The sequence below is a fragment of the Panthera tigris genome, chromosome B1, assembly GCF_018350195.1.
Source record: "Panthera tigris isolate Pti1 chromosome B1, P.tigris_Pti1_mat1.1, whole genome shotgun sequence".
In the NCBI taxonomy this organism is placed as follows: domain Eukaryota; kingdom Metazoa; phylum Chordata; class Mammalia; order Carnivora; family Felidae; genus Panthera; species Panthera tigris.
The window spans coordinates 110,205,131-110,228,339 of NC_056663.1; the positions used below are offsets into that span (position 1 = coordinate 110,205,131).

At 36.1% G+C, this 23,209-nt stretch overlaps 1 protein-coding gene across 2 annotated transcripts in view; it reads left to right on the forward strand.

The window, feature by feature from the left end:
- Nucleotides 1-44: 44 nt before the first annotated feature.
- Nucleotides 45-23,209, forward strand: part of ZGRF1 (zinc finger GRF-type containing 1) — a 90,902-nt gene continuing 67,737 nt past the window's right edge. The window contains exons 1-8 of one of the 2 annotated variants that reach the window (XM_042984021.1): nucleotides 45-153; nucleotides 266-372; nucleotides 5,175-5,300; nucleotides 6,451-6,540; nucleotides 8,188-8,268; nucleotides 16,892-16,951; nucleotides 19,183-19,368; nucleotides 19,688-21,962. In XM_042984021.1, the coding sequence (XP_042839955.1) occupies nucleotides 6,520-6,540; nucleotides 8,188-8,268; nucleotides 16,892-16,951; nucleotides 19,183-19,368; nucleotides 19,688-21,962 (2,623 nt within the window). In that variant the 5' untranslated portion in view covers nucleotides 45-153; nucleotides 266-372; nucleotides 5,175-5,300; nucleotides 6,451-6,519. Of the gene's footprint in view, nucleotides 373-5,174; nucleotides 5,301-6,450; nucleotides 6,541-8,187; nucleotides 8,269-16,891; nucleotides 16,952-19,182; nucleotides 19,369-19,687; nucleotides 21,963-23,209 lie in introns of both variants that reach the window. The other variant, XM_042984022.1, reaches the window with a different exon arrangement.

Below are 23,209 nucleotides of genomic sequence, written 5' to 3' on the forward strand. Positions count from 1 at the left end.
GGCCTAGGCTCTCAGCGAAAAGTTTGGCCGTTTGAAAATGCTGCTTCTCGTGGGCGGGCCAAGTATTGGGTCCTGATTTGTTCCGGTCGCGGGCTAATGACGTCACAGTTTTCCGCGGGAGAAATTCGAAAGTGGATTTTATGCAATGGACCGGTGAAGTGAACTGTTTTCCCTGGATTGAGGGTGGATAGGCAAGGGGATTTTAAGCGAGAGGCAGCGTCACTGATTTAGGGCAAAGAGTTAAAAGAATCTGTTCCGCCAGAAGCGGGGTCCGGGTGCTGTGCGGACCACATTTGGGTAGTGACTGTCGCAACTTTGCTGCCTCCTCTTCGCCGCTTTTCCAAGCCTCTGCTCTGCAGTTCCCGCATACGTGTAAGGACCAGGGAGGGTTTTTCTGTTTGTTTTTAGGACTGACAAAGGGTCAAGTCTCATTGCCATTTGGTTAACACAGGATCATGGTAATTACTGTTTTGGTAAATGAAGTGTGGGCTTCTTTTGGTTACTTGGACTGACTGGGTTCTTAAACAGGATATTGGATTCGAGACTCAAACTTTTGAATCTGAACCATTTAGGGATTCTAAAGGTCCTGCTTGTTCCAGAATAAAAGACCAAAAAAATCTTGTGATACTTAAAAGGAAGTTACTCATTTTATTGAGAACACTGAATTTTATATATGAATGTACAAAGCAGTGTAAGGATGTATGAGTATATATGTGTGTGGGGGGTGTGTTTGTACGTGTCTGGTTATATATTCATCACACCATCTGAGGGCTCCATACCACTTTAGAAGTTTTCCACATTAAACTTTGACCCTTTAGTGGATCAACACTTGATGTGGTTAGATGAAGACTTTAAGGAAATTTTTTTTCTTTTCAAAATTTTATGTAAATTATAGTTAATTAACATACAGTGCAATTTTGGTTTCAGGAGTAGAACTCCGTGATTCATCACTTGCATACAACACCCAGGGCTCTTCACAAATGCCCTCCTTGGTACCCATCACACATCTACTGTCCCCCACCTTCCTCCCTCCATCAACCCTCAGTTTGTTTTTTATTCCTAAAAGTCTCTTATGGTTTGTTTCCCTTTTTTCCCCCCATCCTGTAAGTCTCTGACTGACTTATGTGGCTTAACGTAATATACTCTAGCTTCATCCACATCGTTGCAAATGGAAAGATTTCATTCTTTTGGATCGCTGAGTAATACTCTATTGTGTGTACATGTATATATTTATAGATACAACGCATCTTCTTTATCCATTCATCAGTTGCTGGACATTTGGGCTTTTCCCATAGTTTGGCTATTGTTGATGTTGCTATAAACATTGGGATGCACGTACCTCTGAATCTGTACTTTTTTTATCCTTTTGGCAAATACTAGTGCATTTGCTGGACTATAGGGTAGTTGTATTTTTAACTTTTTGAGGAACCTCCATTATGTTTTCCAGAGTGGCTGCACCAGTTTGCATTTCTACCAACAGCTCAAGAGGGTTCCCCTTTCTCCACATCCTGGCCAACACCTGTTGTTTCTTGTGTTGTTTACTTTAGCCATTCTGACAGGTGTGAGGTGGTATCTTATTGTGGTTTTACTTTGTATTTCCCTTATGCTGAGTGATGTTGAGCATCTTTTCATGTGTCTTGTTTGCCATCTGAATGTCGTCTTTGGAAAAATGTCTATTCGTGCCTTCTGCCCATTTCTTAACTGGATTGTTTATTTTTGGGGTGTTGAGTTTGATAAGTTTGTTATAGATTTTGGATAGTAACCCTTTATCAGATACGCCACTTGCAAATATCTTCTTCCATTCCGTAGGCTGCCTTTTTGTTTTGTTGATTGTTTTCTTCCCTGTGCAGAAGCTTTTTATCTAAAGTCCCAGTACTTCATGTTTGCTTTTGTTTCCCTTACCTTCCACAATGTCTCTAGTAAGAAGTTACTCTGGCCAAGGTCAAAGAGGTTGCTGCTTGTTCTCTTCTAGGATTTTGATGGTTTCCTACCTCACATTTCTTTCATGCATTCAAATTTATTTATTTATTTGTTTGTTTGTTTATTTATTTATTTTAAGAGAGACAAACATGGCATGAGCTGAGGAGGGGCAGAGGGAGCTAGAGAATCCCAAACAGGCTCTGTGCTGCCAGTGCAGATCCTGATATGGGGCTTGATCTCACGAATTGTGAAATCATGACCAAAACCAAGAGTTGGACACTTAACTGACTGAGCTACCCAGGCACCCCCATTTTGAATTTATTTTTGTGTATGGTGTAAAAAAGTGGTCTGGTTTCATTCTTCTCCATGTTGCTGTCTGGTTTTCTCAACACCATTTGTGGAAGAGACTGTCTTTTTTCCATTGGATATTCTTTCCTGCTCTGTCAAAGATTAATGGACTGTATAATTATGGGTTTATTTCTGGGTTCTTTGTTCTGTTGATCTATGTGTCTGTTTTTGTGCCAGTACCATACTGTCTCTATGACTACAGCTTAGTAATATAGCTTGAAATCCAGAATCAGGATGCCTCCAATTTTGTTTTTCTTTTTCAGGATTGCTTTGGCTATTTGGGGTCTTTTGTGGTGCCATACAGATTTTAAGATTGTTTGTTCTAGCTGTGTTAAGAATGCTGGTGTTATTTTGATAGTGAATGCATTGAGTATGTAGATTCCTTTTGGTACTATAGACATTTTAACAATGTTTTTTCTTCCAGTCCATGAGCATGGAAAGCTTTTCCATTTCTTTGTGTCCTCCTCAATTTCTTTCATAAGTGTTCTATAGTCTTCAAGAGTATAGGTCTTTTACCTCTTTATTTACCGAGGTTTATTCCTAGGTATCTAATTGTTTTGGTGCAATTACAAATGGGATAGATTGCTTGATTTCTTTTTCTGCTGCTTTGTATTGGTGTATAGAAATGCAACAGATTTCTGCATGTTGATTTCATATCCTGAGACTTTGCTGAATTCATGTATTCTGGTAATTTTTTTGGTGGTGTCTTTCCGGTTTTCTACATAGAGTATCATGTCATCTGCAAATTGTAAAGTTTGACTTCTTCCGTGCTGATTTGGATGCCTGTTTTTTTCTTTTTGTTGTGTGATTGCTGAGGCTGACTTCTAGTACTATTTAAATAGTAATGGTGAGACTGGAAATCTGTCTTATTCCTTCCTGACTATAAGGAAAAGCTCTCAGTTTTTCCCCATTGAGCATGATACTAGCTGTGTGTCTTTCATATATGGCTTTATGATGTTGAGGTATGTTCCCTCTATACCTACTTTGTTGAGGGTTTTTATCAAGAATGGATGCTGTATTTTGTCAAATGCTTTTCCTACATCTTTTGACAAGATCATATAGTTCTTATCCTTTTATTAATGTGTATCACGTTGATCGATTTGTGAAGACTGAATCACCCTTGCAGCCCAGGAATAAATCCCACTTGACCATGGTAAATAATTCTTTTAATATACTGTTGGATTTGATTTGCTGATGTCTTGTTGAGAATTTTTGCATCCGTGTTCATCATTGATATTGGCCTGTAATTTTTCTTTTTAGTGAGGTCTTTGTCTGGTTTTGGAATCAAGGTAATGCTGGTCTTGTAGAATCAGTCTGTGAGCTTTCCTTCCAATTCTATTTTTTGGAACAGTTTGAGAAGAATAGTTACTAGCTCTTCTTTAAAAAAAAAAAAATTATATATTTTGCGATGGAGAGCAAGTGTGTGCACCTGTGTGAGAGGGAGGAGCAGAGAGAGAGGGTGAGAGAGAATCCCAGGTAGCTTCCTCACTGTCAGTAGGAACCTGATGTAGGGCCCAAACTCACGAACCATGACCTGAATCAAAATCAAGAGTCAGGTGCTTAACCGAATGAGCCACCCAGGCACTCCAGGCCTCTTTAAATATTTTTGAATACAGTTAGCCTTTTTTTTTAAGCTAGTCTTTTTTTTTTTTATTATCTAATTTACACTTCTGAGAGCATGGATCTTTACAATTCCTTTTAAATTGTAAATCCCAGAAGTAGTATCTCAAATTTAGGAAAACAATGGGGATTTATCTTGCAATTCCTAAATAGAATATAAGTAATCCTATATTAGTAAATACCGGTTTCCTAATCTGTATGTTGTGATAATATTTAAACCAGTGCTTTAGATCATGCCTTCAGGATTCTGAGACTGGCAAATATTATATATAATTTTTATATGATATAAATTATCTAGTCTACTTCCTGCCTGATATAGTAGGCACTCAATAAATAGTTATATGTCATATTTGTGAGTATGAGTGCCAGAGTTTAGACTACTTAGTTTTTAAAATTTCGTATTTTTTTAAGTAAACTTTATGCCCACCATGGGCTTGAACTCAACTGGAGATCAAGAGGTGCATGCTCTAGGGGCTGAGCCAGGTAGGGGCCCCTAAACTACTTAGTTTTGAATTTTGAGTCTGCCATTTATTTTGTGATCTTGGGCAAATTATTTACTGATATATACTTTCGTTTCCTTTTTTTGTAAAATAATGTGAAAATTGAAATCTGTACAGTAAGTTTGTGAGCATTTAAAGCATGTTAGATGTCTAGCACATAATTGCACTGAATAAATGATAGCTGTTATTAAAGCAATCTCATATCAATAACTGCCACATGCCAAGCACTGTGCCTACACCATGTAGTCTCATACATATGTAGAATGTCCAACACATTCAGTGGCTGGAAGCAAGTTGCTCTAAAACAGTAGTGAAAGATGTGTTTCTCTGGACATCTGTTATCTTCTTGGCATTCATTATGGATTTAACAATTCCTGTGGGTTTGAGGGGAGGGATGTAGGATATGGGAGTTTTTATCTCTGAAAGGCAGTGCCTCCATAGGCCTGTGTCCTGTCCTGTGAACTATGTCCTGGGGCAAGTATTCATACCTCGTTTGCCTAATCCCTTATCCCTCCTATCTCCATTCAGCAGCCAGAGCAATCTTTGTAAAACCCAAGTCAGATTATGTAATCTTATTCTTAAAACCCTACCCTTCCCACTGCCTTTATGCAAAGTTCAAACAACTCGGTATAGCATAGAAATAGCATAGAAGGCCCTCCGACTCCTATTATTTCTCGTTTTTTTTCAGTCTTCTCTCTCACTATTCGCTATCTTGACTCCTTAATTGTACTGAGTTCCTTGATTGTACTGAGTTCCTTGATCATGCCTTGCTGTGTCTTTTCACAGGCCCTTGTATATATTGATTTCATTTTGGAAATACATTCCTGGCATCTTCTTTCGGTTATGGTTATCTCAACTTGCAGCTTAGACATTATGTTCTTCGGGAAGCCTTATTTGATGCCCTAGACCCAGTTAAGTGCCCCTCCTGTGCTTATTTCTGTCATGGTTTATTGTAAGTACTGTTATTCACCCTGCTACACTGAAATTTCCTTGATTAAGAATAGTATTTTGTTCATTTTAGTACCTAGTTTAGCACATTGTCTGGCAAGTACTAAGGGAAATAATATATGTAATTTATGAATGATACGTATGTGGTATATTTTATATGTATGAAAGGGGATTTGAATCTAGAATCGCAAATTATAGTTTTATTGAATCATCCTGGGTGGTTTAGCCATGTGTTCTCAAAATTGAGCATATATCACTATCACTTGCAGGGCATGTTAAAACGAAGTACTGGGCCTGACCTTAGACTCTCTGATTGAACAGGTCAGGGGTGGGACTCAAGACCTTGAATTTCTAACTAGTTCCCAGGTGATGTTGTCTTGTTAGTCCAGGGTTCATTCCTTTGGAACCAGTGCTTTAGAAATTTTTTTTTCATTGGCATCTGTTTACTTCTTCAATTCCCCATCAGTAATTTTAGATTTCTAAATTTGCCCACAGTAACAATTTTATCCAGTAGCATAGGATAATTACAGTACTCATTCCAATATCATTGCAGTGATATTGCAAAGATTATTCCTTGCAGAGGAAATTTGTATATTTGTTCTTGGATGCTAGCATATGTTGACTTTAAGATGTAAAAGGAAAAATTCAAAACGCAAGGGGGCCATCTTGTGGTGCCTATAGCAATTTAGAAAATGGAAAATTGAAGCTCTTTCCACAAGGATCCCATATGTTGTGGGATCATTTTCAGATACATGTTATGGCACCTAGAAAAAGCTTTCCACGCTAATTATTTTATATAATCTATATATTATTGTTATATAATATATATTAATAACATGTTATTTTATGTATTTTATAATATACATTATCTTACATATTTTACTTAGTTTTCTCTTTTAGTTTTTCTTGGCAAATTCTTTTTCCACAGGGTAGGGTCACTCTTTTATTGTGTACCTATTAGTATCAGATAATTTGATTATACCTATGTTTCCCTTGGTGATTCTAAGAGACGTAGAACTCTCAGATTTCTCTCTTCTGTCGAGTTTGTGGGAAACAATTGTGTTTGATATTTATTCTTTGCATCAAGGTTGAATGTTCTTTGTTTTCATTTTAGGTGATACAAATAATTGAATAACCACAGTTATTTTCTGGACCTGACTCGTTTATAACTTCGGAAGAAATAATGGAAAGCCAGGAATTTATTGTGAGTCTTACCAGTTTTCACTATTTCCTTTTTTCTTTTTTTTAAAATCCTCTTTATTTTATTATTATTATTATTTTTTAAGATTTTATTTTCAAGTAATCTCTACACCCACTGTGGGGCACTAACTTACAACCTTGAGATCAAGAATTGCACGCTCCATCCACTGAGCCAGCCAGGTGCCCCACTATTTCCTTTTTCTTACTTCCTTTCACATTTCACAAATGTCTGGCTAGGGTTGATAGATTTAACAAACAACCTCAGAACCTAAAAGCAAGACACTTAGTTAAATTTAAGTATCAGATAAACAGTGAATAATTTTTTTGGTATAAATATGTATATTTCAAATATTGCCTGATGTTTTACCTGGCAACCCTATCTCTTGCCTACTATTCAGGTTTGTTATACAAAGTCCTTTGGAACAAACTCTTTGTAAGGTCTTTGTTAGGACCAGGAAATAATTTCTTTTGAAGAATTGGCATGCCTCTGCTATCTAGATTAGTGATTCTTAAAACTGTTTGGTCTTAGGATCCTTTTATGCTCTAAACAATTATTGGGGACCCCAGAGAATTTTTGATTATGGGGCTTATGTCTATTGATGTCTTTCATATGATAAATTGTAACAAATTTAAAAAATATTTAGTAATTCATTAAAAATAACCCATTACATCAGACATAAATTACTTTTTTTTTTTTTAATGGAAATAGCTATATTTTCTAAAACAACAACAACAGAAGAAAAACACATAGAAAAAAGTGGCATTGCTTTACTTTTTTTTGCAAATCCTCCTAGCAATTGACTTAATAAAAGTTGGCTAGATTCTCAGATATGCCTCTGCATTAGTCTGAAGTTGAATCTTGCAACATTGCATATACATAACCCTGGGAGACTCCATTCTGCATGCCTGAAGAAATGAGAGAAAAGGCAAATAACATCACGAAAATAGTTTTGACCTCATAGACCCCTGAAAAGGTCTTGGGGACTAATAGGAGTCTCTGGACTACATTTTGAGCACAGATCATGACTTCTGTATAACTCAACAAATATTTTCCTTCCCACAGATGACTGAGAAGCTCAAAATTATCATTGTTTTTATTTTTTTTTGAGAGAGAGAGAGAGAGTGTATAAGTGTGCGTGCAAGCAGGAGAGAGGGGTAGAGTTGGGGAGAATCCTAAGCAGGTTCCACGCTCAGCACAGAGCCCAATATGGGGCTCAGTCCCACAACCCTGGCATCATCACCTGAGCTGAAATCAAGCGTCGGATGCTTAAGTGACTAAGCCACCCTGGTGCCCCTCAAAATTGTTGTTGTCCAGTTAACTTTTCAGTTTCCTCTTTAGATTTTATCTTGTTTCTTTCCTGCCTTGACTTTTACTACCAAGTTTCTTTTTTTAAAATTGATGTTTGTTGTTATTTATTATTATTATTATTGTTTTTTATGTAAGCTCAGGGCCCAGTGTGGGCCTTGAACTCACAGTTATGTACTGTGCCAACTGAATCAACCAGACACCCTGATGTTTTGTTGTTATTATTATATCTTTTGTTTCGATAAAAGATGTCTAAATATTTTTTGTGGGTAGGAAGTGTATAAAGATATATAACATTTAATACATGTAAAAAGAAACCATTTCTTTTGTACTTTTGGAAATAAGGTACTATATACTCATCAAAAAATGAAGAAGTCAAAAGTGTGGCAAGATGGAACTCTGAAGATCACTCACTTGGGAAACAAAGTAAGTACAAAGCAGTTGACTACAAAATTCAAGAGCTAGATTCTTGCCTTTTGATTGAGTATTAAAAAAGACTCTATAGATGATAGAATGTTAAATTTGTCCATAAACTGAAACAATATGAAAACAGAAGTGATCAGATGATTATAGTGATTAATTTGTGCATTATAAAAGTTCAGTAAATATTATTGAATTTGTTTTGATTTTCAAAAGTTGAATTAGGTTTTCTATAAAATGTTTTAGGAATTTTGGCATATTTTTTTTCTTTGCAGGCATGAGTTTAATGATAAAAAAATATATTAAAATATATTTCTAACATGGTAATAGAGGGAAATGGTATGTACAGAGTTGACACACCATTGTAGAAAAGTTGCTGATTTCTAAAATTATGTACAGAGTACTCTTTATTTTCATGTTTTCTTTCAATCAGTTACTTTGATTGTGATATTTACCTATCAGTCTTGAGGGAATTATTTGCTAAGGTGATCTTTTACTTTACTAGATATGGTAATCCTTCTGTGGGTTTCTTTTCTCACCCCCAAGGATCTCCATCTGCCAAATTGTAATATTCTTTAACCAGTTCTCATGACCTTATGCAACACTGTTGGCTCCTCCATTCTTCTTCCTATACCTCTTCATTTGACTTTTGTGACACCACACTTTCCTGATGTTGCTTACTGACGTCTAAGTATTTTCTGTGGGCTCATTCTCTTCTCAAACTTTAAATTTTTCCTTAGGACTCAGTCTTACATGTACTTATAAAGAAATACATAAAGGTATATAAATCTTTCTTCCTCTCTCTTTTATCCCTGTGTGTGTGTGTGTATGTGTGTGTGTGTGTGTGTATACACACATGTAGAGAGAGAGAGAGGGAGAAAAGAAATTTATTCTAAGGAATTGGATCATGTGATTGTGGAAGCTGACAAGTCCCAAGATCCGTAGTTGGTAAGATGGGAGACCCAAGAAAGCCAATAGTGTAGTTTCAATATAAATGTTGGAACGCTTGAGACTCAGGAAGAGCCAGCATTTCAGTTTGAGTCAAAAGGCAGGAGAGCACTCATAACTCAGCTGAGAGACAATCAGGCAGGAGGAGTTTTTTCTTACTCAAGCTTTTTATTCTCTTCGGTCCTTCCTCTAATCAGATGAGGCCCACCCAATTAGGGAGAACAATCTGCTCTATTTTTTTTTATTGTTTTTTTCTATTGTTTATTTTTTTATTGAGGTATAATTGACATTTAACATTATGTTAGTTTCAAGTGTACAGTGTAGTGATTTGATATTCATATACATTGCAAAATGATCACAGTAAGTGTAGTGTACCATCTGTCACCATATATAGTTAACAAAATTTTTTTTCTTTTATTTTTTGTGATGAGTACTTTTAAGATTTACTTTTAGCAACTTTTAAATATGCTGTATGGTGGTATTAATTATGGTCACTATGCTGTACATTATTTATTGTTATAATTAGAATTTTGTGTCTTTTGACGTCTTCATCCATTTTGTCCCTTCATTCCCCTTCCCAGATGGATTAAAAAAACATTTTTTTTTTAATGTTTATTTATTTTTGTGAGAGACAGAGTGCAAGCAGGGGAGGGCCAGAGAGAGGGAGACACAGAATCTGAAGCAGGCTCTAGGCTCTGAGCTGTCAGCACAGAGCCTGATGTGGGGCTCAAACCCACAAACCACGAGATTATGACCCAAGCCGAAGTAGGATGCTCAACCAACTGAGCCACCCAGGTGCCCCCCAGATGGATTTTTAAAAAAACTTATATTGTCAACTGCTTACTAGGTGCCAGGCATGCTTTATGTGTCAACTTACTTAGTCTACATAACTCCACTATTAGGTACTATTTTTATTTTTATTTTACTGAGGATGAAACTGAAGCACAGAAAGGTGAAGTAACTTGTCCACAGATCTCACAGTTAGAAAATGGAGAAGTCATATGTGACCCTAGGCTTTTTGGCTCCAGAGCCCATATCCTAACCATTCTGCTATCTCTGTTAATATTACAAATTAAAAACAAAAAACAAAAAAAACCCTCCAACACATTTGAGTTGACAATACATGAAGTTAGAAGTCATACTTCTCAGTTAGCAGTTAAAGATCTCCATATTCTGTCCTTGTTCTACATATCTATCATTGTGAAATTACCAGAGAAGCTTTTCAATGTAGAAAGACTACTTGTTATTATTTTTAAATTAGCAATTAGTTAAAACAAAATTAAAAGAAAAAAATCGTTTTGCTTTAAGCCTTCAAGTTCAACTTACACTTCCTATTAACTTTAACGTTCAGTGGGTTTAACATTCAGTCAATTTAAGTTGAACAAACTGGATACTTTTAATCATCAGTCTAGTAACAAACATAAAATTTTAAATATTTTAAACTTATAAATTTATTTTCTTTTTTCTTTTTCTTGTTTTTTTTTTTTAAGATTTTGTTTTTAAGTAATCTATACCCAACATGGGGCTCAAACCCACAACCCTTAGATCAAAAGTGAAATACTCCTCCTACTGAACAAGCCAGGTGTCCGTTTCTTTTTTTTTCTTTCTTTCTTTTTTTTTTTCCCCAAAGTAATGTCTACATCCAATGTGGGGCTCAAACTCATGATCCCAAGATCAAGAGTTGCATGCTGGGGCACATAGGTGTCTCAGTCGGTTGAGTGTCTGACTCTTGATTTCAGCTCAGGCCATGATCCCAGGGTTGTGGGATCAAGCCCTCCCTTGGGCTCCACATTCAGTGCAGAGCCTGCTTGGGATTCTCCCTCTCCCTGCCTCTGTGCCTCTCCCCCACTCACACTCCATCTCTCAAGTAAAAAAAAAAGAAAAAGAAAAAAAGAGTTGCTTGCCATACCAATTGAGCCAGCCAGGTGCCTCTGATTTTCTTTCTTTAGCATTTTAGTTGTCCTAACAAATAAAAACCTCCCAATTGCCAAAATCCTTCTATTATATCTAGTAAATTAAACATAAACATAGTTATTCTTAAAGCTTTGTAAGTATTCTAATTCTGTTTATAAACTTAGTAAAATTAAGTTACCCACCTCTTTCACTCCAAAAGTCACATATCTGGGGCACCTGGGTGGCTCAGTTGAGTATCTAACTGTTGATTTCAGATCAGGTCATGATCCCAGGATTGTAGGATCAAATCCCATGTTGGGTTCTGTGCTGAGCATGGAGCCTGCTTAAGATTCTCTTTCTCTCTCCCTCTGCTCTTCTCCCCTGCTTGCATTCTCTCCTGCTTGCATTGACCCAGCCAGGTGACTCTGATTTTCTTTCTTTCTTTCTCTCTCTCTCCCTTTTCCTTCCTCTCTCTCTAAGAGTTACAAAAAAATAAAGGCCACATATCCAAAATGAATTTTTCAGTTACACATTTGGGATCATAAATGTATATAATCTGTCTTTGTAAATTGAGACATTACAAGTACTTTTTAAAGTAAAAAATAATTTTTGAATGTTAAAATAGCACAGATACTTCAAAATCATGGATTGCATAATTACTAAAACCTATTCATGATCTTAATTCAAAAGCATTGATATTTTGGGTGTGATTTACTGCCTTATCACTATCCAGTTCTAAATGTTTCAGGAGTTAAAAAGTCCTTTTCCATAGTTAAAAAAAAATTTTTTTTTAGGGGCACCTGGCTGGGTCATTCCATAGAGCAGGTGACTCTTGGTCTCAGGATTGTGAATTGTGAGTTTGAGCCCATTGGGTGTAGAGATTACTTAAAAATAAACAAACAAACAAACAAATAAATAAACTTTAGATAAAAATGTTACTGCCCAAGTAAATTGAAGGTATATCAGTGAACACAGGTTACTAATTAGATTCTAGGCTGGGACTTGAGACCTAAGGTTATAGATAATCACTGTATCCCTACCAGCATCATAAAGGGATATGTTGAGCCTTGTGTTTAGTGGGAGTAACAACAGGATGTCTAAGTCCATGCCCTTTAGAGAGTGTTGGTCTCATAGTTGATATCTTAGGTTTAAGTCATGGCATTATCTAATTCTTTTATTATTTTTTAATTTTTACTTACTATTAAAAATTTTTTTTCAATGTTTATTTTTGAAAGAGAGAGAGAGACAGAGCGTGAGTGGGGGAGGGGCAGAGAGACAGGGAGACACAGAATCTAAAGCAGGCTCCAGGCTCTGAGCCGTCAGTACAGAGCCCGATGAGGGGCTCGAACTCATGAACCTTGAGATCATGACCTGAGCTAAAGTCAGACATTCAACTGACTGAGCCACCCAGGCATCCCTATTTTTTAAAATTTAAGTCAAAGTTAGTTAACATATAATGTAATAATTTCAAGAATAGAATTTAGTGATTCATCGCTTACATATAACACCCAGTGCTCCTCCCGACCAGTGCCCTCCATAATTCCCATCACCCATTTAGCCCATCCTTGCTCCTAACACCTTACCAGCAACCCTCAGTTTGTTCTCTGTATTTAGAGTCTCTTATGGTTTGTCTCCCTCTCTGCTTTTATCTTATTTTTGCTTCCCTTCCCCTATATTCATCTGTTTTGTTTGTTAAATTCCACATATGAGTGAAATCATATATTTGTCTTTCTCTGACTTATTTCACTTAGCATAATGCATTCTAGTTCCATCCACGTTGTTGCAAAGGGCAAGATTTCATTCTTTTTGATTGCCGAGTAATATTCCATCGTATATGTATACCACATCTTCTTTATCCACTTGTCAGTTGATGGACATTTGGGCTCTTTCCATACTTTGACTATTGTTTATATTGCTGCAGTAAACATTGGGGTGCATGTGCCCCTTCGAATCAGCACTCCTGTATCCTTTGGATAAATACCTAATAGTGCAATTGCTGGATTGTAGAATAGTTCTATTTTTAATTTTTTGAGGAACCACCACATTGTTTTCCAGAATGGTTGCACCGGTTTGCAATTACCTAATTCTTTTAATCTGAATAGATGAATGTCTATGCCTGCCCTCATTCATATTTTTAAATAATTTGTCTTAAACTAATTAATCCATTCACTGTTTGAGCTATTCTTTCTCTCTCTATATACATACACACATATTTAATAGTTTTCCTATTTGGTTGGGCCAAGTCTACAAAGTCTTATAGATTTTGTCTTATATTAAAAGGACATCTGGGGCCCCTGGGTGGCTCAGTTGGTTAAGCATCTGACTTCGGCTCAGGTCATGATCTCGCAGTTTGTGAGCTTGAGCTCTGCATCGGGCTCTGTACCAACAGCTCGGGGTCTGGAGCCTGCTTTGCGTTCTGTCTCCCTCTCTCTCTGCCCCTTCCTTTCTCTCTCTCTTTCTCTCTCTCTCAAAAATAAACATTAAAAAAAAAAGGCATCTGATTAGATTCTGCATATCCTTCATGTCTTCTGGTACAAAATCATAATATTAGGTCACACTAGTGGTGTTATCCAACTTTATCTTCACGTATAGCATATATTTATTGAATGTCTATTTTATGCCTCTCATTGGTAAGTTACAGGAAGACAAGATAAATTCAAGTTAGTCCTAGGGATTTTCTGTGATGCAAGAAAGTTAGTAGATCCTAAGTTACAGCCTTGTTCTCAAATCCAAACCACTGCTTGCACCATTTCTCTTACTAGTATTACCTTTTCCCTACCTATCCAAATTCTCACTGTCACAGTTACTCATCTTCCATTAATTGAGTCATCATTCAATAAACATATGTTGCTGGTAGGCAGTGGGAGAAGTTAAATAAGACATATGGAGGCAATGTAGAAGACCAGTTAATGTCAAACAACCTTAGTTTGAATCCTGGTTCTTTGCTTACTAGATGCGTAATCTTGGCAAGTTATTTAGCCTCTCAAGGGCTATAGTTTCTTTAAGTTGTCTTGAGGATTAAATAAGAAAAATAAGAAAAATGTATAAATCTCTTATCAAAGTACCTGGCACACTGTAAGAATGCAATAAATGGTAACTGCTATTATAGTTTTTGCCTTCAAGGAGCTTTTACCTGAGAACATAAGATTATAATATGTAAAGAGATATGCTTAGGGTTCTGTGAGATTACAAAGGAGAGACATCAAAGTCTGACTCTGGTTCAGAGAAGTCTTTCCAGATGAAGCATAGTTTTTGAGGATTTGTTTTGTTTTGTAAACAGAATTGATAGCTTGGAGAGACGGAAGCTAAAGATGGTGTAACTGTCACAACGTGGCGGTGTGGAAGTGTATTAAACATTTGGGGAACTATAAGCAATTAAATATGCCTGGAATGAAGGACTCACATTGGACAATTGTAGAATATAGCTAAAGAGGCAGTCAGGAGTCATATAATGAAGGACTTTGTCTTCTCTGCTTCAGGAGCCAGTGAAGAATTAGGAGTCGAAGAGTGACATAATCATGTTTCTATTTTAGAAAGATCACTTTGGCAGCAATGTGTATCATAACTTCTGAGCTGTGTAGGATGAAGTTAGGAAGAGTGTAGTCTAAAGAATAATGTAGACAAAAAGTGATGGGGGTCTGGCCAACCAGGCATTAGCAATGACAGTGGAGAGAAAGGATGATTAGGGAGAAATTATGAAAATATTATAGAATCTTAAGGTCTTGGATGTGAAAGGTGAGAATTCACAATGACTTTCAGGTTTTTGTATTGTTTTTATGGTACTGAAATAGGATATCTCAAAAAGAAAAAAAGCAAGTTTAGGAGGAAAAATTAAGATTTTGAGTTCCATTGTTTTGACTTTACTGAATTTTTTCTGTCCTAGGAACATTTAAGTAATTGTCTCTAGAGACCTGGAACTCAGGAAAGTTCTGGGCCACTGATATAGATATGTTAGGAGTATGTAACACTTAGATATTTGAAATTCCTGGAGTGAATACATTCATCTATTCATTTAGCAGATATTTTTTGAGAACCTGTTATGAGTTACACACTATTCTAGGGGATGCAGAGAGAGCAAAACACATAAATCCCTGACTTCATGGAAATAGCATGGAGGAAAGAGACCAACAAACTAAATGAATACGTATGGCTAGTGAGTTAGGCAAACAACAAGGAGTAGGGTGAGCAAGGGTGAGAATGGAGATAAAGGGGATTATGTAAGCCTTACTGGTCATTGTAGGAACTTTTGTTCTTATTCTTTGGGAGCTGTGGAGACATTGGAAGGATTTGAACAGAAGCATGACATGATCTGGTTTGTGTGGATGATATCGCCAAAGGATGGAGTAGAGAATGTAAAGAATAGAGGGGAAAAGATAGGGCCTTTGTAAACACCAATCTTTTAAAGAGTTGTGTTGAGATAACATTCACAAACTTTTCAATTCACCCATTTAAAGTATTCAGTTTAATGGTTCTTAGTATATTCACAGAATTTTGCTGACCATTGCTACAATATAATTTTAGAACATTTGTCACCCCTAAAAGAAATCCCATACCTATTAATGGTCACTACTCAGTATCCACCTCCCAACCCTAAGCAACCGCTAATCTACTTACTGTCTCAATAGATTTGCCTATTCTGGACTTTTCACATGTATGGAATTGTATAATATGTGTTCTTTCATTGAATGACTACTTTCATTTAGCATGTTTTCAAGGTTCATCTATGTTGAAGCATGTGTCAATACTTTATTTCTTTTTATTGTTCAGTAATAGTCTATTGTGTAGATATATCACATTTTATTTATCCATTCTTCAATTGGTATACATATGAGTCATTTCCACTTTTTTGGCTGTTATGTGTAATGTTGGTATGAACATTTGTGTGCAATATTTGTGAAGTTGTGAAGATCTATGTTTTCATTTCTCTGTATATATATCTAGGAGTGGAATTGCCGGATCACGTGCCATCTCATGTTTAACCTTTTAAGCAACTGCCAAACTATTTTCCAAAGTGATGGAAACAGTAATATTTAAGGGACTAGTGGAGAAACTGGTATAAAAAATGTCTAGAGATAACAAGGAGAAAGCCAGAAAGTTATAACTACCTTAGTTTCCTTTTTCTCCTTCAAATTTTATTCCTTATACCTCATAAACAAGTATCCGTCCCAGTGCTGATGACTTATTTCAAGCACTGATCATCTCCCTGGTGCTCTGTGCCACACCATTACCATAGTCTCTTTACTCATTTTGCCTTCTGTTTTGCCCTCTAATACATTCCAGTTCTGTTTTCTTTCCAGTTCCATCCCAGATCCTTCTGGTAGAGATTAAGTTTGTGAATTCCTTATATGTATACCTTTGCTCTCTTGCACAGACTGAATAGTTGCTTAGGAAACATTTGAGATAGATGCACTTTTTTTCCTTGTTTTTGTTTTTTGTTTTTTTTACTTTTAAAAAAATGTTTGTTTATTTTGAGAGAGAGAGAGAGTGAGTGTGCTCAAATTGGGGAGGGCAGAGAGAGACGGGGACAGAGGATCTGAAGCAGGCTCTGCACTGACGGCAGCAAGCCCAATGTGGGCTTTATCTCATGAACCATGAGATCATGGCCTGAGCTGAAGTCACACTTAACTCACTGAGCCACCCAGGTGCGCTGAAATACACTTTCTAGTCCAAAACAAAGTGGGTAATTCTTTCATTATATGATTACTTATGCAACAATTTTTGATTTGCTGTTTATTGAAGATGTTTAAGAAAAGCAATATTATATTGTTTAACATTTGTTTTAATACAGGCAATTTTATATGATGACAAAGGAGAATGTTTGGAGAGTATATTTCTTAAGTGCCTTGAGGTATTTTAATGTTTCTATCTTATTTTTAAGTTATCTAAATCTCTATATTTAAGTTAAAAACATCTCTTTTTTTCCTTTATGAATATTGTCAAATACTGTTAGTGTTACTATTAGTGTTACTATAGTATTAATTATAGTTAGTACTTATCGAACATTTATTATTAGCCACACTCTGTGCTAAAAACTTTTAGATATTGTTTCATTTAATCTTTCCACAACCCTGTGATTTTTATAGATTAGGAGTGCAGTACAGAAAAGTTAAGTAACTTGCTCATGTTCATAGAGTTACAGTGGTAGGGCTGGGATTTGAACCCAGGAAGTGACCCTATAGCCTAACTCTATTACATGATCTTGATAGGCTGAGAACTACAGTGGGAAATATTTTGTGAAATTATTCCTATTTATAATATTTTCTCAAATATTCTCTGTTTTTCCCTTTTGGAGGGAAAAAAAGGGAACTAAAGGCATATTTCAGTGTAAAGAATAAGGCTATTAAAGTAGGTCATTCTGGGTTCATGTCCCACTTTCAAATGCTTCCTAGCTAACCTCTCTCTGTGTCTAACTTCTCTACTGTTTATAAAATATAGACAATAGACAGATTTCATTGTGTTGGTCTAAAAATTAGAAATAATGTATGTGAAGTGCTTAGCAGTTTAGTATGGTGATTCTAAAAGTGTTAAAATGCATATTCTTGTTATCATTGTGTTGATTTTGACCATGGTGTTAAATCTTTTAAAATTTTTAAAGAAAAAAATTTTTAATGTTTATTTATTTTTGAGACAGAGAGACAGAGCATGAACAGGGGAGGGGCAGAGATAGAGGGAGACACAGAATCTGAAACAGGCTCCAGGCTCTGAGCTGTCAGCACAGAACCCGATGCGGGACTCGAACCCACGAACCGTGAGATCATGACCTGAGCCAAAGTCGGAGGCTTAACCAACTGAGCCACCCAGGCGCCCCATAAATCTTCTAAAATTTTATGTGATATTAATAGTGGTTGTGGTATCTTTATATTTATCATAAAGAGGAAAAGCACTATCTCCATAGATGCTTAATTGGGCCTAACTACTGTTATTTCATTTTAAATCATTTACTAATGAGTAAAGACTAAGCACATTGTCTGAGATAATACACAGATTTTGTGTATTACCAGGGGTTAATAATCTTATTTTTATGCTACAGAGATGGTGGCAGGTGCTATGTTTTTTGGGTTTTTTTTTTATTAAAAAATTTTTTTGTTTTTAATGTTTATTTTTTGAGAGAGAGATTGACAGAGTGTGAGCAGGGGAGGGGCAGAGAGAGAGAGGAAGACGTAGAATCTGAAGCAGGCTCCAGGCTCCGAGCTGTCAGCACAGAGCCCGATGTGGGGCTCGAACCCACAAACCGTGAGATCATGACCTGAGCTGAAGTCAGACACTCAACCGACTGAGCCACCCAGGCGCCCCTGTTTTGTTTTTTAAAAGTATTTTGTTTATGGGGTGTCTGGGTGGCTCAGTCAGCTAATCATCCAGCCTCAGCTCAGGTCATGATCTTATGGTTTGTGAGTTCGAGCCCATGTCGGGCCGTGTGCTGACAGAGCCTGGAGCCTGCTTCGGATTCTGTGTCTCCCTCTCTCTCTGCCCTTCCCCCACTCACACTCTGTCTCTCTGTCTCTCTGTCTCTCAAAAATAAACATCTTAAAAAATATATTTTGTTTATTCAAGTAATTAAAATGCATTTTTGGATTATGATTATTTCAGCAATTTCAGTTAATAATTTATAATATTATTTCAGTTAATAAATTATAACAATATTTAATTTGTAATAATTATGAGCATACAATTCATCTGAATTTATAAGAATAAATATATAATTGCTATTTAATAGCTCTAATTTAAAAAATTACATTTAGTTCCTTGTGAGCTCCTTGAGAGAGGGCATACTTGTGCTGCTTGTCATTGTACCTCCTGCATGCAACAAAGGGTCTCATATGTGTATTATTGGATACATAAATTGGTGACAATTTTTTTGCTGTATTGTTCTTTTTTGTGCTTCTTAACTAGTACATAATAATAAATAAAGACTTAGTTATCGATTCATACATTTAACAATTATTTATCGAATACCTATTGTGTCTTGCCAGTAGTGTTAGTGACCTACTGGAACACATAATCCAATAATTAGATATATGTGATTTTGAATTTATGTTTTAGAACTTATTTGTTCTTTAAAATGTATTGTTTAAAATTTAGGTGAAGCCTGGAGATGACTTAGAAGGTGACCGATACTTAATCACAGTTGAGGAGGTTAAAGTTGCTGGAAGCATAGCTATTAAGCAGGATGTCAGTAAAGAAGCACCAGAGTTAAGTCCAAGGACGTTTCTATCCTCTGGCCGATCCCTTGGATGTCAGCCTGCTGGTTTAAAAAGGAAGTTTACTGTAAGTTTATCTGTTGAAAATAATAAGTCAATATATATTTATAATATTGTTCCAAGAAGTAGTGAGTTTGAAGCTATTGTACTCTATATCATTAAAATGGTACTTCATAGTATATGTTTAGGTTAGGGAAGTAAACCCTAATTAGAAAAATCTTAATACAAATGAGCATTTACATTTTAATTTAGCAGATTTTATATCTTTATTACTGTACCTGGTAAAACAGACTCCTTTTTTTTTTCTTTCCTTTTTTTTGAGCCAGTTCATTTTACACTTCCTTTGTAGATAATGGGACAGCTAATAATTGTTTTAATATTTTTAGGGTTTTCAAGGACCACGTCAAGTGCCAAAGAAAATGATGATTACAGAAAATGGTGAATCAACTGCATCACTTGAGGCTAAGAAACCTGGCCCTAATTTTCTTTCTCCCTTGTACAGCACACCTCCTTTGTTTTCTACTGCTGGCAAGAAAGATATAAATAATATGCCAATAAACCCTGAGAACATTGTCACTTACAGGAATAGAGAAGCAAATGGCTTACGTTTTTCTTCAGTTGTCTCTACTCCATCTTTTAAGAGTAACCCAGAAATGCTATGTGAAGAAAATTATTCTTGGTTTCCTGCCTGTTCTGTAAATAAGCATTCAGATTCTTTACTGACCAATGAGGCCATAAAAAAAGATGGTTTGATATCTCACTGTTTGGGAGTTTCACAAAACGTCAGAAGCAAAGCACATATATTAGCTCTTTTGAAGTCCAAGTCAACTATGTGTAAGGAGCTAAATTCTGGGATTACAGAACATCTCCCTCAGATACAACTACAAGGAAGTATAAACATTCCTACTAAACCAAAGTGCATAATTGAACAGAAGGAGTGTGCTGACGTGAAGAGCACAGAAAGTTTACACGACCAGCATCAATCAGAAAAAAACGTGAGAAATAAAAGCCGGTGGGCCATGTATTTATCCTCACAGAGCTCGCCTGTACATTCTTCTAGTGAAGATGGAAATAATATAGAAAGGAAACCCAAGGCCCAGGGAGACAATATAGATTTAAATTTGAGAGACCTTTTGGTACAAGAAAAGATACAGTTCTTTGAAACATGTGCTGAAGAGGGTAAAAAGTATAATGAAGACAAGCCAGTAGATGCTAATGATCAATTTTGGGATCAGGAAGTAGAACTGGAAATTCCTTCATTCTGTGAAAGCAACCATATACCAGTTACCTGTAGCAATGTAGAGAATGATGGCTTATTATCCGAACCTGACATTCAAAAAAATAATAAAATACCTGTTAATGAAAATGACCAGATGTGTCTAAAAGGATCAGTTCTCATTAGAGAAAATACTCAGGAGATAAATATATGTGGAACACCAGAAAAGGAGTACAAACAGCCAGTGTCATTTCTGCCAGAATCTGAACATCTACAGATTGAATCTTCTAGAGGTAAAAATTCTAGGGTCTCTGATGACTTTACCAGCATGCTTTCTAACAGTAATACTGATAGTGAAAGTCTTAATAGTATTCCCAAACCTATGAGCAATGTAACACAGCCACTTGTGGAGGTGACTTTTAATCTGAACAATTTTGAAACCAGTGACACTGAGGAGGAGTCACAGGAAAACAACAAAATTTCCCAGGATTCAGGGAGTCATGTAAAGGAAACTTTGGTTAATGACAGTAGTCCAGATGTTCAAAAGAGATATGAAGATATAATCTGTACAGAAGTTGGCAGTAAACATTTGTCTCTCTTAACGTCTATTGGGGATAAACCTACAAAGACATTTCCTATTAAAGAGACTCTTCTATCACAATTTTGTGATAAAGCTTATGTGGGTTTTGACACAGGACCTTGGAAAGCTGAAAACGTTAGAAAAGGAACAGAAGAGTACAGTGACACATTAAGCAATTTTGACTCATCCTTAGAATGGACTGATGATGTATTTGTAGATAATAATGAAGATGCTAATAAATCTATTCAAAAAGTGAGAATTAACTATGATACTGCTTCACTACTGAGTAAATCTAAAGATGTCAGCTCGAATTTACATATTCCTCATTTAAATATAGTCATTAATCAGACTCCTGAAAATAGCCTATTCTCAGACCAGGAGGAGCCTCAGCCTTTTGTTATGGGAAGTAATTTAGACAAAAACGATGAATGGGTTTTACCATCAACTTCTAGCAGTGATATCAGTATCCAACAATTAAATGTCAATCAGAATCACTCTGAAGAATGTGTTGCACTTGATAAATCAAATACCCAAGTTTCTAATTCTTTGTTTTACCCTCTGGGAAAAAAGCGTCCAATTTCCAAAGACACAGAAGCGTGTATTCCTGAATCTGAAGATTTGGGAAGGATTAGAAGTTTAGACCATGACCATATTGATGTAGAAACTGTTGGAGAAAGCAAACAATACTGGAATATTCCTAGAAATCCTTCAGAACTCTCTGGATTAGTAAATAACATTTCCCTTTTACAGTCATTGTCTGAACATAGTACGGCTTTAGAAGGCTTGGAAATACTGAAAAAGAAAAATAAAACCTTTAAGCAACAAGGAACTCTGCAGACATATGAGCCAGACAGCAATCCTGAAGGTTAGATTGGTGTGTTTGTTTTGGATTGTTCTCTGTATAACTGTAAGGATGAGAAGTATTTGCTTTGGAGGCTACGTTAAAGAATTACATGGTATTGGTGCATCTGGGTGGCTCAGTCGGTTGAGTGTCCAACTCTTGATTTTGGCTCAGGTCATGATCTCACGGTTCGTGGTTTTGAGTCCTGCGTTGGGCTCCATGCTGATAGTGCAGGGCCTGTTTGGGATTCTCTGTCTCTCTCCCTCTCTGCTCATTGTCTCTCTCTCTCTCTCTCTCTCTCTCTTAAAATAAATAAACTTAAGAATTACATAGTATTTAAATAGGTAATACATGTACTTGGTAAAATCAATTCTAATAGATAATCTAGTAAGTTCTACTGCAGTCCCTCAGTCCAGTCCTCAGAATTAGCCACAGTTTCCTTCCAGGATATCCTTCTGCAAATGTTTTATGCATATATAAACATATATAGGCATATATAAGCAATGTGTGTGTGAATATCCATTCCTGTCTTACATTTTTAGATGTGTGCTAGAAGATGCTTTTTTTTTTTTTTTTGGGAGAGAGAGCGCAAGTGAGCAAGGGGCAGAGAGACAGAGAGGGGGAGAGAGAAGTGGGGCTCACACTCACCCGAAGCAGGGCTTGAGTTAATGAACCTTAAGATCATGACTTGATCTGAAGTCAGAGGTTCAACCGACTGAGCCACCCAGACACCCTGCTGGAAGATACTTTTAAAAAATGATCATGAGTTCATATTGATATCTCTAATTCCAGTTCTAAACCATAGGGTTCTTCCTGTCCTTCCATTTCATGATTATATTTCTTTACTTCTAAAATGAGAAGGGGCCCTGGTTCCAACAACATCCGTATATTTACTTCCTCAATTCTACATACAATACACATCAAATAGCTTCCAAATTGTTATACTAGTATCACTACTAGCAAAAAACCTTTACAAGTTTGTGAAGTTCACAAATCCTTTGATTTTTTTGTTTTTCTGGGTTTTTTTTAGAATGTATCCTGGGAATATAGAGTTGGAGTATTATGTTCAAGTTACTTGGGTTACTTTTCTTTACTGTGATTGTAGTATCATTTGATGTAAATATAGTTAAGTTTATTGTTTATATTTCAGTATGAGGGTTTTTTTGTGCAACCTTGTTGATTTATTTTTATTTCTTACTATGTAAAATATGAACCTAGTTAAGAGTCAAAGCTGTATAAAAACATAAATTCATATGCCTTCCTTAAGCCTT